General features: G+C 42.7%; 1 protein-coding gene across 2 annotated transcripts in view; it reads right to left on the reverse strand.

The window, feature by feature from the left end:
- The window catches only part of SWAP70 (switching B cell complex subunit SWAP70), a 79,063-nt gene extending 63,505 nt beyond the window's left edge, over positions 1 to 15,558 (reverse strand). For both annotated transcript variants that reach the window (XR_013829423.1, XM_079929045.1), the window contains exon 1: positions 15,314 to 15,558. Coding sequence is in view for 1 of the 2 variants with exons in the window: in XM_079929045.1 (XP_079785171.1) it covers positions 15,314 to 15,412 (99 nt within the window). In the remaining variant the exon portion in view is untranslated. The remainder of the gene's footprint in view (positions 1 to 15,313) is intronic.
- Between the last annotated feature and the right edge of the window lie 928 nt (positions 15,559 to 16,486).

A 16,486-nucleotide genomic window follows, 5' to 3' on the forward strand; every position in this document is an offset into this window, starting at 1 on the left:
CCCTTCTAGTCACTATAATATGGCTTCTTTCTATCCCTATCAATGTCATGAAATTGCTTTTTCAAAAAGATTCTGTGGTAGACACAGAGCTGCACCACTCAAAAAAGGAACTGCTGCCCTGCTACAAGGACTGTGGTTAGCTGAGAGCCTCTAGTTATTAGTACTTTCGGGGTCCACCTCAGCCAATGACTGAGCAAGCTGGTGACACCATTTCTCCCCAGGGTGGACATCCTCTAACAGGCCATCTTTGCTCCAGAGCTCCTGGTTTTGTTAAGTCTGTATCATGATTTGACAGCTCCTTTTCCCAATCCTGTTTCCTCTCTTTTTTCCCATAAGCGTTTCTTCCCAATAACCCTTTTGCATTCCCAACTCTGTCTCAGCATCTGTTTCCTGAAGAACCCAACCTGGGATAGATACCTTCTAAACAATTCACTCTCCCAAGTCTCTGGCACTGAGCAGTCTGGATCATCCTCTCAAGACTTTTTTTGGTCCCATGATATACTATTTTCTAAATTTCTCAAAGAACTTATTCTACCTTGGTCTACCTTTATGGGGTCACCTCCCTTACCCTTCATTCTCCCAATCTGGACATTTCCCAAAGCCCAATTTTGAGCCCCAAGTTCTTAAAAAAGTGCTTTAATTCTGAAAACATTAAGTCACCTGAATGACTCTCAGATCCCTTTCTGGTCTTGACCTATCAACTGAGCTCTGGTTTATATCACTAACATGAAAGATTTCTATGCTAAATTTGCCTCACATCCAAAAAATCCAAAGGAGAGTTCATTACCTTTCTCCCCAAAACAGGTTTCCCACCCCGATTCTAACTTTGGTACCACCATTCCCTTAACAACAAAACTATGGACTCGCCTACTCTTGTACTTTTTTAATTTATAGTTTGTCCTATTTCTGGATCCAATTCAGATGCCATTCCTCTCTCCACTGAGTGAGCTTCCCTGTTGGCTAACCAGAGAATGTGGGGCTGGGGAAACAAGGGCTCCCTGCCCCCAGCAGCAGCTCCCATTCTCCCTTCTGAGGCCCTAACAAAGACCACTCACCAGGATAAGACCGTGGTAAACATATCGAGCTGACAAAGTTCAATTAGAAGGCTAAGCCTTGAAGATCTTGTCTGCTATCCCACATTTTGCAAATGAGGAAAATGAAGCCCAGCAAGGAGAAGAAACCTTCCAGGGTCACACAAATAACAGAGCAGAGACAAGTCTCCTGACTCCCTAACCAGTGTTCTCTCTCCTGACACTTTTTGCTGTGCCTCCAAGGGATTTACTTTCCAAATCTTTCATCACAGTTGTTCTTATAGAGGAGCTTCACACATTTCTTAAGGTCAGTGACAACTGTTCCTCTAGAAGCATTCTCTGACCTAACTCCTCCAATTCTCACCACAGGTTAGGTAGGTTCCCTTCCTCTGTGTTTCCCAGCGCTGTGTACTTTATATCATATTTGAATTGTCGGTTTGCTGATCTATATCACTCACAAGACTTCAAGCTCCATGAGGGTAGGGAGCATATCAGTTTTGATTCCCACTGCCACCATCCCAGTCTAGCACGCGTAAACTTTCACAGAAGTCCACCACTTGGTCTCCCCATCTCCAGCCCCTCCCCTCATGTCAACACACCCACATTGTTAGAATAATCTCAAAACTCTACCTTTGTCATATATCTACCCAAAAAGTATTAATAACTTCCTCTCTTTACAGGATCAGTTCTAAACTACCTATTCTAACATAGTCCACAAATACATATTAATCATGTATTCTGTACAAGAACGAAACCATCTAAAATGTAACCCCATCTCCCTTTAAATCCTAATTTTCCACCATGCCTCAAATCAAACACTACTCCACCCAGAGTATTTCCTTACTGCTCACAAATACTCCAAGTTTTAGCTCCTGCTCTTATCCACAATGCCACCATCATACCTGTCATCTTTCTGTGACTATACTGGACAAGATTTGCCCCATTCCCTCCAGAAGCAGCTGACATTCCATCGCCTCCATGAAACGTTTCTCGTCTACAACTGTCTGCATCTTTTTTTTTTTACAGATTTATTTTATTTATTTATTTTTTGGCTGAGTTGCGTCTTCGTTGCTGTGCATGGGCTTTCTCTAGGTGCTCAAGTGGGGGCTACTCTTCATTGTGGTGTGCGGGCTTCTCATTGTGGTGGCTTCTCTTGTTGCGGAGCACAGGCTCTAGGCGCGCGGGCTTCAGTAGTTGTGGCACATGGGCTCAGTAGTTGTGGCACACGGGCTTAGTTGCTCCATGGGGGATCTTCCCGGACCAGGGCTCGAACCCATGTCCCTTGCGTTGGCAGGCAGATTCTTAACCACTGTGCCACCAGGGAAGCCCCTAAAACTGTCTGCATCTTTTTCTCTATTTCCTTTAAACTTCTACAGCAGCTCCATCTGACAGAAATATGCAAACTACATATGGAATTAAAAATTTTTAATAGCCACATTTTTAAAACATAAAAAGAAACAGGGAGGGCTTCCCTGGTGGCGCAGTGTTTGAGAGTCCGCCTGCCGATGCAGGGGACACAGGTTCGTGCCCTGGTCCGGGAAGATCCCACATGCCGTGGAGCGGCTGGGCCCGTAAACCATGGCCGCTGAGTCTGCGCGTCCAGAGCCTGTGCTCCGCAACGGGAGAGGCCACAACAGTGAGAGGCCTGCATACAGAAAAAAAAAATGAAACAGGTAAAATTAATTTTACTAATGTATCCAAAATATGATAACTACAACATGTAATCAATATTTTTAAAAGAGATATCTTGTTATTTTCTTGTACTAAGTCTCTGAAATCCTGTGTATATTTTATATTTACAGCACATCTCAATTCAGACTAGCTACTTTTTCATTTTTTTTTTTTAAATATTTATTTATTTGGTTGCTCCAGGTCTTAGTTGCAGCAGGCGGGCGTTGCGGCATGCGAACTCTTAGTTGCAGCATGCATGTGGGATCTAGTTTCCTGACCAGGGATGGAACCCAAGCCCCCTGCATTGGGAGCACAAAGTCTTATCCACTGCGCCACCAGGGAAGTCCCATGGACTAGCTACTTTTCAATGCTCAATAGCCAGATGTGGTTAATGGCTAATGTACTGGACAGCATGGCCTACAGCCCTCATTTTCCACACTTTCTAGAACTTGCTTATACTTTATCTTGTTGTAGTCATTTCATGTATTATCTTCTTTACTAAACTGCACACTCCTCAAGGTAAGGGACAATGCTGTATATTTTTCACTTCCCCAGAGTCCCTAGCAAAAGGTATAGATTAAAACCTTCAAATTTGTATACTGTTTTGTAGATCAATTTTCTTCAACATCAGTGTTTGGTAAGAAACAGTTGGCTGGTAAATGTTCTGTTGTAACACATAGAGGTTGTGAGCTCCATCTATTCAAGCAAGTATATTGTTAAAATGTCTTATAATTCCCATTTAACAGAGAGTACTAAATACAACAAGCAAAGCAAATTCCCCAAAGTCACCCCGGTGAAGAACTTCAGAATTCCAACCTAGTTCGATCTAACAGACTGGTGTCCCATTATCTAACAGCATTTTCTCAAATCATCACTGAGAGTTAAGTCAGCTGCCTACCAGCTCCTGCTCTCAACTCCAAGGTAACAGCATCTGCCTGAGACATACAACACCCTATGAACAAAAAGCACTGATGAGGGATGGACTGGGAGCTTGTGGTTGGTAGATGCAAACTATTACATTTAGAATGAATAAACAAGGTCCTAATGTATACCACATGTATAGCAATATCCTGTGATAAACCATAATGGAAAAGAATATAAAAAAAGAATATATGTATGTGTATAACTGAGTCACTTTGCTGTAGAGCAGAGATTGGCAAAACACTGTAAATCAACTATACTTCAATTAAAAAAAGAACTGATGGAGATGTGCTGCCTGGTAATGCAGGTGCTCCATCCTCCCAGAGGTGCCTACCCAGTGAAATATAACACCTTCGACATTGTCCATCTGACAGAACAACTTTTATCCTAACTGCTGTCACTTCTGGTTGGTAAGCCATTGTGGCTGTAAAGCTAAATATTCCTAAGGAAGCAAAGGGTAAAGAAGGCATAGAAGAACCTTGAGATGAAAAAAACTAATTTTTCTGACATTGTAGAAATCTCTTCCTAACTGTAAGATCTCCTTATATGAAATTTGACTATATGCAGATTTACTCCCAAATACCTTTCTACAATTAAAAATTAATTTCTGAAAACTGCAGTTTCAAGTAGACACAGATTTTGGGTTAAAAAAAAAAGGAATCTGAAGGTAGAATGAGAAGAAGGAAATAAAGCAGAAGAGGAGGAAAATAGATTTATGAAATGAAGCCTTGGGAAACACAAAGGAAGCTGAGGCAAAGACTAACTTAGACTTATGTTGCAGGATTCGGATTCCAATGTGTTAATAATCATTGAGGGGATTACAATAACCCTCCTGGGGGGTGGGGCGGTGGGGGGGTCGGGGAATGAGAGGGCAAACTGAATAAGTGAGAAAAGGTTATTCAAAGCCTCTTCCGTCTCTAGCTTCCAGTTACTATGTACCTCTGGGACTGCAGTAAGACCCCAAAGGAAATACAAAATGGGGACCAGGAAGGTTAAGAGCCTCTGAGTCATAAGATTAGAAATGCACTGGCTATTAAGATGGAAGGCCACACACACAAAAGTGCCTCGTGGATTGCGTATTATCCTCAATAAAGCAAAAGTTTACATATGTTTCAAAAAAACAAAAACTTCCAGTCTATCTTACTGAAAAGTTTCTAGCAAGTAAGAAACGGAAAAAGGAAATAATCCAGAATCCATTATTACCATTTTAAGATGTTTGAATGTCTCTTACATGCTCTTTATTTGGAGAGCTGTCTTTACTGTTTCATTTTGGTGAGATGCAAAAAATATTTACAAAGACTTTCACAGGCTCGCTCCTAAGTCATGCTCTGGTTCTCTAAATGGGGTTTTTTTTTAAATTAGATTTTTAGAACAGAAACAACTTTAACCACAGGGGTTAACAGAAACATAACACTAAAGATTAGGGAAGGAATACTATACATGCCAAATTCACAAGAATTAACCAAATCTTTTACATTGTGTCTCACACAATAAAAGCCCTTTACTGTAACTTGCTTCCTTTATATTTTCAACAGACCACTGGCCTGGCTCAATTACTTTTGTAACTAGCAAGATTAAAAATTTTTGAAGCTAAATGCCTACATGGGAACAGAACACATGACATTATTCACAAGATACGAAAATCAACCGCAGGGCAAAAATTAAAGAACATTTAGTTGAAAATCTATCATTGAGAAATGAATAAAGATTCAAACTACTCATGTTGTTCCTCAATTTTTTTTCATTTACATCCTCACTAGTTGTGAGCTCTTTTACTTCAAAAGGGCACAATTTAAAACAAAACAAAACCCTGCGTTTCTAAAAACAACAGGATAAGAGTGCAGAGCCAATAATCTTATTCAAGACATTTCCAGCACTGACATGTAATTCACACTGCAACCATAATTGTAAAGTAAAATTATAACAGACGTTGGAAAACTATCACTAGATTTTGCTATATTTAAGAAGACAACACTAACTATAACAGTAAGAGTACTAATTTTAAGGTACTTTTTTATTGAAGTATAGTTGATTTACAATGATCTGTTAGTTTCAGGTGTACAACAAAGTAATTCAGTTATATATATACAGATACATATTCTTTTTCAGGTTCTTTTCCCTTATAAGTTATTACAAAATATTGAATATACTATACATATTATGTATAGTAGTGTGCACATGTTAATCCCAACCTCCTAATTTATCCTTCCCTCCTCCTTTCCCTTTCGGTAGCCACAAGTTTGTTTTCTATGTCTGTGGGTCTGTTTCTGTTTTGTAAATAAGTTCATTTGTTTTTTTTTTAAGATTCCACATATAAGTGATATACGATATTTGTCTTTCTCTGTCTGGCTTACTTCATTTAGTATGATAATCTCTAGGTCCATCCATGTTGATGCAAATGGCACTATTTCATTCTTTTTTATGGCTGAGTAATATTCCATTGTGTGTGTGTGTGTGTGTGTGTGTGTGTGTGTGTGTGTGTGTGTGTATACTACATCTTCTTTATTCATTCATCAATCAATAGGCATTGTAAACAGTGCTGCAACGAACACTGGGATGCATGTACCTCTTTGAATTACAGTTTTCTCCAGATATGTGCCCAGGAGTGAGATTGCTGGATCATATGGCAATTTTATTTTAAGGAACCTCCATACTGTTCTCCAAGTGGCTGCACCAACTTACATTCCCATCAACAGTGTAGGAGAGTTCAATTTTAAGGTACATTTTGATTTCTGGAAGGAATACAAAAAAAACTAGTAACAATGGTTACCTCAGGGGCAGGTAACTAGTGTGGGCCAGGGGTTGGAGGAAACTTACTTTTCACTTTTGTAAATGCCCTTTAGTACATTATGAATTTTATACCATATGTATATATGAACTATTCAAAAAGTTTCTTTTTGATGTACACTTGTTTAAATGATAGGCTTCATCTCTTCAACTTCTTGGAATTGCATGTATTTCTAAGTAACACTGGAGATTTAGTATCTTTCTGCAAGACCATCAAAATTCTAAATAATCTGAAGATAATTTATAAACACCAATGGAGAAGAAGATAATTGTTGCTTCTCCTTCAAACAATATGTCCAATACCTATTTCCCTTATGACTTTTGTAAACTTACATACCTAAAAGTAACAATGTCTGTTTCAGATGGCATATTAATAAAGTTTACTAAAATATGGAATCCACACACAAATGTCCCTCATTAAAAAAAAAAAAAGACAAAAGAAGGGCACAAACATCAAAACCAAGGGAAAAATAGGTGAAAAAAAGTTCAATAATGTTTACTCAGCCACCTACATGTATGTAGCACCTTCCTACAGATATAAAGAAAAGCTTCCATCAAAATCTCTCCCAGTAGTTTTTAACTGAATTCAAGATGAACATAGACTTAAACTACAGTTTTTTCTAAGGAAGGGCTATTAATGAATACAAGTATAAAAGCAAGTAAAGAATGTGTTTCTGAAGATTTCTCTCCCACCATAAGCCTATTGCTATCTATTTCAGCAGCTGAAAAGTAGATCTCCACACAATTAGAACAAGCTTAACTTAAAACAATAACTTAGGGCTTCCCTGGTGGCGCAGTGGTTGAGAGTCCGCCTGCCGATGCAGGGGACACGGGTTCGTGCCCCGGTCTGGGAAGATCCCACATGCCACAGAGCGGCTGGGCCCATGAGCCACGGCCGCTGAGACTGCACGTCCGGAGCCTGTACTCTGCAACGGGAGAGTGAGAGGCCCGCGTACCGCAAAAAAAAAAAAAAAAAACAAGAAGAAACAATAACTTAGTTTAGTATCCCTCTGTGTTCCAGCCTGAAAAATAGTGACAGCAAATCAATGACAGTTAAAAAAATGAGTTGCGGGCTTCCCTGGTGGCACAGTGGTTAAGAATCCTCCTGCCAATTCAGGGGACACGGGTTCGAACCCTGGCCCGGGAAGATCCCACATGCCACGGAGCAACTAAGCCCGTGTGCCACAACTACTGAGCCTGTGCTCTAGAACCCACATGCCACAACTACTGAAGCCCACATGCCTAGAGCCCGTGCTCCACAATAATAGAGGCCGCCACAATGAGAAGCCCGTGCACCTCAACAAAGAGTAACCCCTGCTCGCCGCAACCAGAGAAAAGCCCACGTGCAGCAATGAAGACCCAACACAGCCAAAAATAAAAATAAATAAATTCATTTAAAAAATAATGAGTTGCCTTCTAAAAATCCAATTACAGATTAAGCTAATATAGCTGATGACTGCTATGGGGGTGCACAGGCTGACTGTGCGGATGGAGACCTATACAGCTACAACTCAGGTAGGGAGCCAGAAATGCCACAACTGGAGCCAAAGAGACAGAGGTCCCCTGGAGAGGGTGCACAAATTGCCAGGAGGAAGCTCAAGGAAATCACAGGGAACGTGGAAGAAAGAATCAAGGTAAGGAAAGTGAGGCAGAGTTGGTTCCCTATTTGTTGGAGGGCATGGAGGTGATAAGGGGTGTTCTTTAATGAAGATCAAGATATTGACCTGCAATGACCTCATGCCCAGCTGTTTTAACTAGAAACGCCACTGTGTCTAGAGCAGGGGTCCCCAACCCCCAGGCCGCAGACCAGTACCGGTCCGCAGCCTGTTAGGAACTGGCCGCACAGCAGGAAGTGAGTGGCACGCAAGCAAAGCTTCATCTGCCATTCCCATCGCTCCCCACTGTTCACATTACCACCTGAACCATCCCCCGCCACCGCCCTGTGGAAATACTGTCTTCCACAAAACCAGTCCCTACTGCCAAAAAGGTTGAGGACTGCTGGACTAGAGGACAGCCCAACATCTGCTTCTATAGTAGCTTATGTAAGTCACAAGTAGTTTTTAAATTCTGTGTTCTGTATTTTTATCTTATTGCTAAGTTTAATGAAAATCTATGTTTGCCTCAACAAATATCTTTTATTTTTAATAAATTTTTTTGTCTGCGTTGGGTCTTCATTGCTGCACACGGGCTTTCTCTAGTTGCGGCAAGCGGGGGCTACTCTTTGTTGCAGTGTGCAGGCTTCTCATTGCAGTGACTTCTCTTGTTGCAAAGCATGGGCTCTAGGTGCACGGGCTTCAGTATTTGTGGCATGCAGGCTCAGTAGTTGTGGCTCATGGGCTCTAGAGCGCAGGCTCAGAAGTTGTGGCTCTCAGGCTTAGTTGCTCCGTGGCATGCGGGATCTTGCCAGGGATCGAACCCGTGTCCCCTGCATTGGCAGGCGGATTCTTAACCGCTGCACCACCAGGGAAGTCCCAACAAATATCTTTCTTATGTTAATTTTTTCTTTGTATTTTAAGTTTCAAAATTTATACAGATGGTAATTTTTGTTTTACTCAAAAATATGCTATTACTCTTCAATAAGTGGTCCTGGGAAAACTGGACAGCTACATGTAAAAGAATGAAATTAGAACACTCCCTAACACCACACACAAAAATAAACTCAAAATGATTAAAGACCTAAATGTAAGGCCAGATACTATAAAACTCTTAGAGGAAAACATAGGCAGAACACTCTATGACATAAATCACAGCAAGATCCTTTTTGACCCACCTCCTAGAGAAATGAAATAAAAACAAAAATAAACAAATGGGACCTAATGAAACTTAAACGCTTTTGCAAAGTAAAGGAAACCATAAACAAGACGAAAAGACAACCCTCAGAATGGGAGAAAATATTTGTAAATGAAGCAACTGATGAAGGCTTAATCTCCTTTAATATGAGCTGCTCAATATCAAAAAAACAAACAACCCAATCCAAAAATGGGTGGAAGACCTCAACAGACATTTCTCCAAAGAAGATATACAGATTGCCAACAAAGACATGAAAGGATGCTCAACATCACTAATCACTAGAGAAATGCAAATCAAAACTACAATGAGGGGCTTCCCTGGTGGCGCAGTGGTTGAGAGTCCGCCTGCCGATGCAGGGGACACAGGTTCGTGCCCCGGTCCGGGAAAATCCCACATGCCGCGGAGCGGCTGGGCCCATGAGCCATGGCCGCTGAGCCTGTGCTCCGCAATGGGAGAGGCCACAACAGTGAGAGGCCCGTGTACAGAAAAAAAAAAAAAAAAAAAAAACTACAATGAGGTATCACCTCATACCAGTCAGAATGGCCATCATCAAAAAATCTACAAACAATAAATGGTGGAGAGGGTGTGGAGAAAAGGAAATCCTCTTGCACTGTTGGTGGGAATGTAAATTGATACAGCCACTATGGAGAACAGTATGGAGGTTCCTTAAACTAAAAATAGAACTACCATATGACCCAGCAATCCCACTACTGGGGATATACCCTGAGAAAACCATAATTCAAAAAGAGTCATGTACCACAGTGTTCACTGCAGCTCTATTTACAATAGCCAGGTCATGGAAGCAACCTAAGTGTCCATTGACAGATGAATGGATAAAGAAGATGTGGCGCATATATACAATGGAATATTACTCAGCCATAAAAAGGAACGATATTGAGTTATTTGTAGTGAGGTGGATGGACCTAGAGACTGTCATACAGAGTGAAGTAAGTCAGAAAGAGAAAAACAAATACCTTAGGCTAACACATATATATGGAATCTAAAAAAAAAAATGCTTCTGAAGAACCTAGGGGCAGGACAGGAATAAAGACGCAGACGTAGAGAATGGACTTGAGGACACGGGGAGGGGGAAGGGTAAGCTGGGACGAAGTGAGAGAGCGGCATGGACATATATACACTACCAAATGTAAAACAGATAGCTAGTAGGAAGCAGCCGCATAGCACAGAGAGATCAGCTTGGTGCTTTGTGACCACCTAGAGGGGTGGGATAGGGAGGGTGGGAGGGAGATGCAAGAGGGAGGAGATATGGGGATATATGTATATGTATAGCTGATTCACTTTGTTATACAGCAGAAACTAACACACCATTGTAAAGCAATTATACTCCAATAAAGATGTTTAAAAAATGCTATTAGTTAATAATAAAATTTAGGTATAAAAAATAAGCTTTTTGACTTGTGGTTGCCAAGCAGAAGGCGAGGTGAGAGAGGGATGGATTGGGAGTTTGGGATTGGCAGATGCAAACTATTATATATAGAATGGATAAACAACGAGGTCCTACTGTACAGCACAGGGAACTATATTTAATATCCTGTGATAAACCATAATAGAAAATATGAAAAAGAATGTATATATGTATAACAATCACTTTGCTATACAGCAGAAATTAACACAACACTCTAAATCAACTATACTTCAATAAAGTAAATTTTTAAAATTAAAAAAAAATTTTTTTAAATAAGCTTTGTGGGGACTTCCCTGGTGGCACAATGGTTAAGAATCCGCCTGCCAATGCAGGAGACACAGGTTCGAGCCCTGGTCCGGGAAGATCCTACATGCCCTGGAACAACTAAGCCCAGGCGCCAAAACTACTGAGCCTGCGCTCTAGAGCCCGCAAACCACAACTGCTGAAGCCCGTGCACCTAGAGCCCGTGCTCCGCAACGAGAGAAGCCACTGCAATGAGAAGCCCTCGCACTGCAAGGAAAACCCAACACAGCCAAAAGAAAAACAGTAAGATTTTTGTACTAAACTGGGGGACCTCAAGGAAAATATTTACTAATTATAGCAGTGACCCAAACACATTTATCTAAATGAGTACTGTACTGCAAAGAAATCTCCTTAAAAGTCAAAAATAAATTTATTCCCAAGATGATGCCAATACTCCAAACTTTTCACAACTTCTCTTCACAAAAGAAGAAATAATGTAGTTTATGAGCTACGGCAGGGAAGAATCAATATCATTACTTTACAATCTCCAAAATATATGTACATAATAATAATAAATTAACTCTCAAAGATAACAGACAATGTTTTCCTTGAAAATCTCTTCTTCCTCAGCACCAGTGTTGCCCCAAAGTGGTTCTTATATCCCATTTCTGGTCCCCCGGCTTCCATTCTTCCTCTCACCACCTACTGTAGCCATTCCCCAAGGCCACTGTTGAACCTCTTCTCTCCTTTTTCCAAGCTTCAACTACCAAGATCCTGTACCAACAGCCCCACACTTACCCAAGGACATCATCTCCAGGTAAATATCCATCCATCAAAAACTCTTTCTTGGGCTTCCCTGGTGGCGCAGTGGTTGAGGGTCTGCCTGCTGATGCAGGGGACGCGGGTTCGTACCCTGGTCCGGGAAGATTCCACATGCCGCAGAGCGGCTGGGCCCGTGACCCATGGCCGCTGAGCCTGCGCGTCCGGAGCCTGTGCTCCGCAACGGGAGAGGCCACAACAGTGAGAGGCCCGCGTACCGCAAAAAAGAAAAAAAAAAAAAACTCTTTCTTATACATACACACAAACACACTCATATCCTACACTCCAATCAAAATCAGTTACACAGAAGTCCCTATAAATGCCTGATTAATTCCTGTGGCCTGCAGTAGTTCACAGGGATCCCTTAGCGCTAAAAGCAGTCAATAAATACCCATTGAAAGAAAGAATGAATGAATGAATGAATGAATAGGATGGGCTTAATTCTCCTCCCATTTCCACATAATCACATTCTAGCTTTCTTCAGAGGCAATTTCAAAGCTTTTTCATGAAGTAATTCCACCAGTAAAAAGTACTGGTCTTGGGCTTCCCTGGTGGCGCAGTGGTTGAGAGTCCGCCTGCTGACGCAGGGGACACGGGTTCCTGCCCCGGTCCGGGAAGATCCCACATGCCGCGGAGCGGCTAGGCCCCGCGAGCCATGGCCGCTGAGCCTGTGCGTCCGGAGCCTGTGCTCCACGACGGGAGAGGCCACAACAGTGAGAGGCCCGCGTACCGCAAAAAAAAAAAAAAAAAAAAAAAAAAAGTACTGGTCTCTTCCTCTAAAACCTCATGGGCTCTTATCTTCTATCACATTCATCATGGGCTCTTATCTTCTATCACATTTAACATCTTCCTCTCCATAGTATTCCTGTACTTCTTATCTCTACCACCAGATCTTACATTTTTTTAAGGATAGGGTAATTGTCTAAGTAATATAATCTATATATATACACAGAAAGGCAGAGAGAGACTTCTCTAAGGGTTGCCTATTCTTTTAGTTTGCCTACCAACATTTAAACTCTTTGAACGCAAAAATTCATATGTTTCTTTTTCCCCCACCTTCACTATCATATCACCCTTAGAATTAGGCACAGTATCTAACACATGAAGTGTCACCACTCACGTCAAAAACTGTGAAGGTAATTCCAAAAGACAAGTGTCCAAAGTATTTTAAAATGCCCATACAGTTTTCCAAAGCAATAAATTTTAACCTCATTTTGGGTATGTAATTTTTAGTCTGCTATTTAATAAATCAATTGTATGATATTTTCTCCAAGGAGATATTAACTCTTAAGAGCCTAAAAATACTGATCTTTTTATAAAATTAGCATGGTAATTTACACAAAGTATATGCAAAAGGTTATTTATGAACAAATGAATGAATGAGCAAATTAAGGCAAAAACTCTATTCCTAGCCAATGGATCAATGAACGTCGAACTTCAGAGTCAAAACTCCAAAAAGGAGAGAACTAAACAGAAACTTTTTAATATTTCCAATTCCAGAAACACTGGCAAGATGAACAGAACTGAATCAATCCCGAAATCTCTCAGTTAAGCAGACAAAGAGACAAAATACAACGACACATTTGCATTATCAACATCCTGTGGGTCAAAGCTATGCACTAGGATTTAATACTTCCTGCCAAGCCCACAGTCAAGAATCCTCTGGACACTTTTTCCATAAGCAGCCACAAAGACAATTTTGAATGGTGTACAACAAAAGTAATAGAAAATATTTCGTTAATGCCATCAATTGGAAGAGAAAAAAATGAAAAAATAGTGAAAACAAACAGAAACCAAATAGTCAAATGGTAACCCTAAATCGAACATCATAATTAAATGTAATTGGTCTAAACACACCAATTAAAAGATTGTTAGAATGGATTAAAAAAAAAAACAAGACCCAACTACATGCCATCTACAAGAAACTCACTTTAAACATAGTGGGATAGGTAAATTAAAAGTAAAAACAGTGAAGAGTAAAATGCAACTCTATTCATAATCACCAAAAAATGGAAATAACACAAATGTTCTTCAAGGGTGAATGGATTAACTATGGTACAACCATACAATGGAATATTGCTTAGCAATAAAACGAATTATTGATACACAACAACATAGGTGAATCTCTAAGGCATTATGCTGAGCAAAAGAAGTCACTGTCAAAAGGTTACATACTGTATGACTCCATTTTTATGACACTGTAGAAGAGACAAAACTATAGCAATTAAGAACAGATCATTGATTGCCAGCACTTGAGGAAGAGGGGGGCAGCATGAGGGAACTTTTGGGGATGATGGAACCCTGATTTTGGTAGTAGTTATACAAATCTATATATGTTAAAACTCAGAACCATCCACCAAAATAGTCAATTTTACTCTATGTAAATTTTAAAAATAAAGTCAAATAAAGATTAAATGGATGATCTCTATGAAACCTTCCAGACTATGTTTTTATGAATGAGAAAAAAAAGAGAAGGGTAAAAGGAAAACAGGCAGAATGCTAAGTCCTACTGGCATAAAAGCCACTAGTCATGAGAACCTCCTGATTACTGCACAAAATATACAAAGCAAACTCAATCTTCAGAAATTCACTCCCAGAAGAGGCTAAGAAAACCAGACATTCAGATCCAAAATGTGTATATTTTTAAATGTCTATGAATGGCTCTTCTTGTCTGTTTCCATATTTTACACTTTCAAGAAGCTGCCAATTTCTCCTGGCTAAATGCCACTTACCCTGCTTGGGGTTACTCAATTTACAAGCATTCCTTTATTTATACCTTATACGCTCATTTAATGATGGGGTCTTTGGCAGTCACAATAAAGACTCTGCAAAAGCACTTGCTTTTGCAAAGTGCCAGATCAGAGCTTCTCACCCGGAAACTAAGGTCCCTGCGGCACACGGCACACCCTCGATTCGTTCCAGACCTGAGGACGCTAGGTCTTCCTCCCTAGTCGGAAAGGGTACCCCACCGCCAAAGCGCCCCAAAATTGGAGGCCGCTGCGGGCCAGGCTCTGGGGCACTTCTCTCTTCTCGGAACTGCCTGGTTGCCTGGAGGGCATTTGGCCGTTTTGAGAACTGCCCCGGTGCGAGCGTGCCCCTTAGAGGGCTCTGACCAGTCACCTTGGGCAAGTCCCTTCCTCTCCCAGAGCAGGGAGGAAACTTTGGATAGGTTTCCTAAGGGAGCTTCCCACCGCCCTCTCCGAGTCAAACTTTCTGGGCCTCCCGCGCCAACAGGGAGACCGGCTCGCCCCTCAGAGCCCCCCACCCGCGCCGTCCCTTGCTCACCAGGAGCCCTGAGGGAACTAACGCACCGGTCCGAGCGCGAGGCCCGAAAGCAAGAGGGAGGCGAAAAATGCCAAATCCCGGCCTCGGCTCCCTCCACCCCGAGCACCAGGAGCCCTGAGGGAACTAACGCACCGGTCCGAGCGCGAGGCCCGAAAGCAAGAGGGAGGCGAAAAATGCCAAATCCCGGTCTCGGCTCCCTCCACCCCGAGCAGGCCGCTCGGCCGCATTCCGGTCCGCCATCCCCTATGGTCACCGCCCGCCTGCCCGCTTCCACCCGGTGGTAGTAGAGCACGCGCCGGATAGGGGCGAGTGCGGGCCCGCGGTAGGCGGGTGCGCCCACCTTGAGCTGGGACTTCGAGACCTTGCCGCTGTGGTCCAGGTCGAGCGCGGTGAAAGCATGCCAGATGGCCTTGAGCAGCTCGTCCTTCAAGCCCCCCATGGCCGCGGCCCTGCTACCCCGGCTGCCGCGACTGTCCCGCCAGCCACTCGGCGCGTCTGACGCCCCTTGGCCTCTGCCGCCACCGCCCGCCGCGCTGTCACCTGACAGCGGCAGACCCCGCCCCCGCCAGGCCCCGCCCACTCGGCGCCCGCGGGGAACCGCGCTGTGCAGCTGGAGCTCTGGGTCCGGTGGTCTGCCTCTCCCTGCCGGTAGGAACGCCCGGCCTTCTTTCCCGGCTAGAACGGCAAGCGCCACCACGCATCCCCCTAGTGCTCCCAAGACCAGCTCGGGCCATTTTCGATGCTCGCATGCCCCCCAAACAAGAGCCCCTATCCCGAGAAAAAATATGAGAGTCCAGCGTCCCACAGTGAAAAATGGAGCCCTGCTCCTGACCCAGGGACGGGGTCACTGTCTGAGGAAGCCAGACAAGATCCCCAAAAGTCCCCGGTCAGGGGCTCAAATGCTGGCACAGTACCTAGTGGGAGAGGAGGGGGAGGGGAAGCAGGGAAGGACCTCGAGGGAAGTTGGTTCATGCATTTCGCAAACGTCTCTTGATACCTACTGTGTAGTGGTCTCCGGGGGCAAAGAGTTGAGGTTTAAGGTGGGTTTAGAAATCAGAGGGTCAGACAACCTTTTCTAACTCTCAGCTGTTGAGGGACAGTTCACAATTTAGGAAGGGTTTGATGTGGGTAATGCTGCTGTTTTCTGATGTTTCTGTGCTTGCATAATAGGAGATCTGGAAGGACCCCAGCAAATCACTCCACCCATCTTACTAATCAGAATGGTTGGACCATTCAAAAGAACCTATCTGTGCCGGAAGAGCGTCCTCCTCATTGCAGATGTTTATTTGATATCTGTTAACAATGATCACTTGACCTCTTTGGGCTTCAAATGTTCCACGTATGAAATGAGCGTGGTTGCTCCAGATGTTCTGGAAGGGTTCTCCTAGTGCTCACATCCTAAGATAATAAATATTGCTGGCTGACTCCAGTCTGATTAAGTCACCAGGCACAGTGCCTTGCATCTCCAATCCAAGACCAAATCTGGACAAAATGGATAGAAAAACAAATACCA

The sequence above is a fragment of the Stenella coeruleoalba genome (assembly GCF_951394435.1).
Source record: "Stenella coeruleoalba genome assembly, chromosome: 8".
In the NCBI taxonomy this organism is placed as follows: Eukaryota; Metazoa; Chordata; class Mammalia; order Artiodactyla; family Delphinidae; genus Stenella; species Stenella coeruleoalba.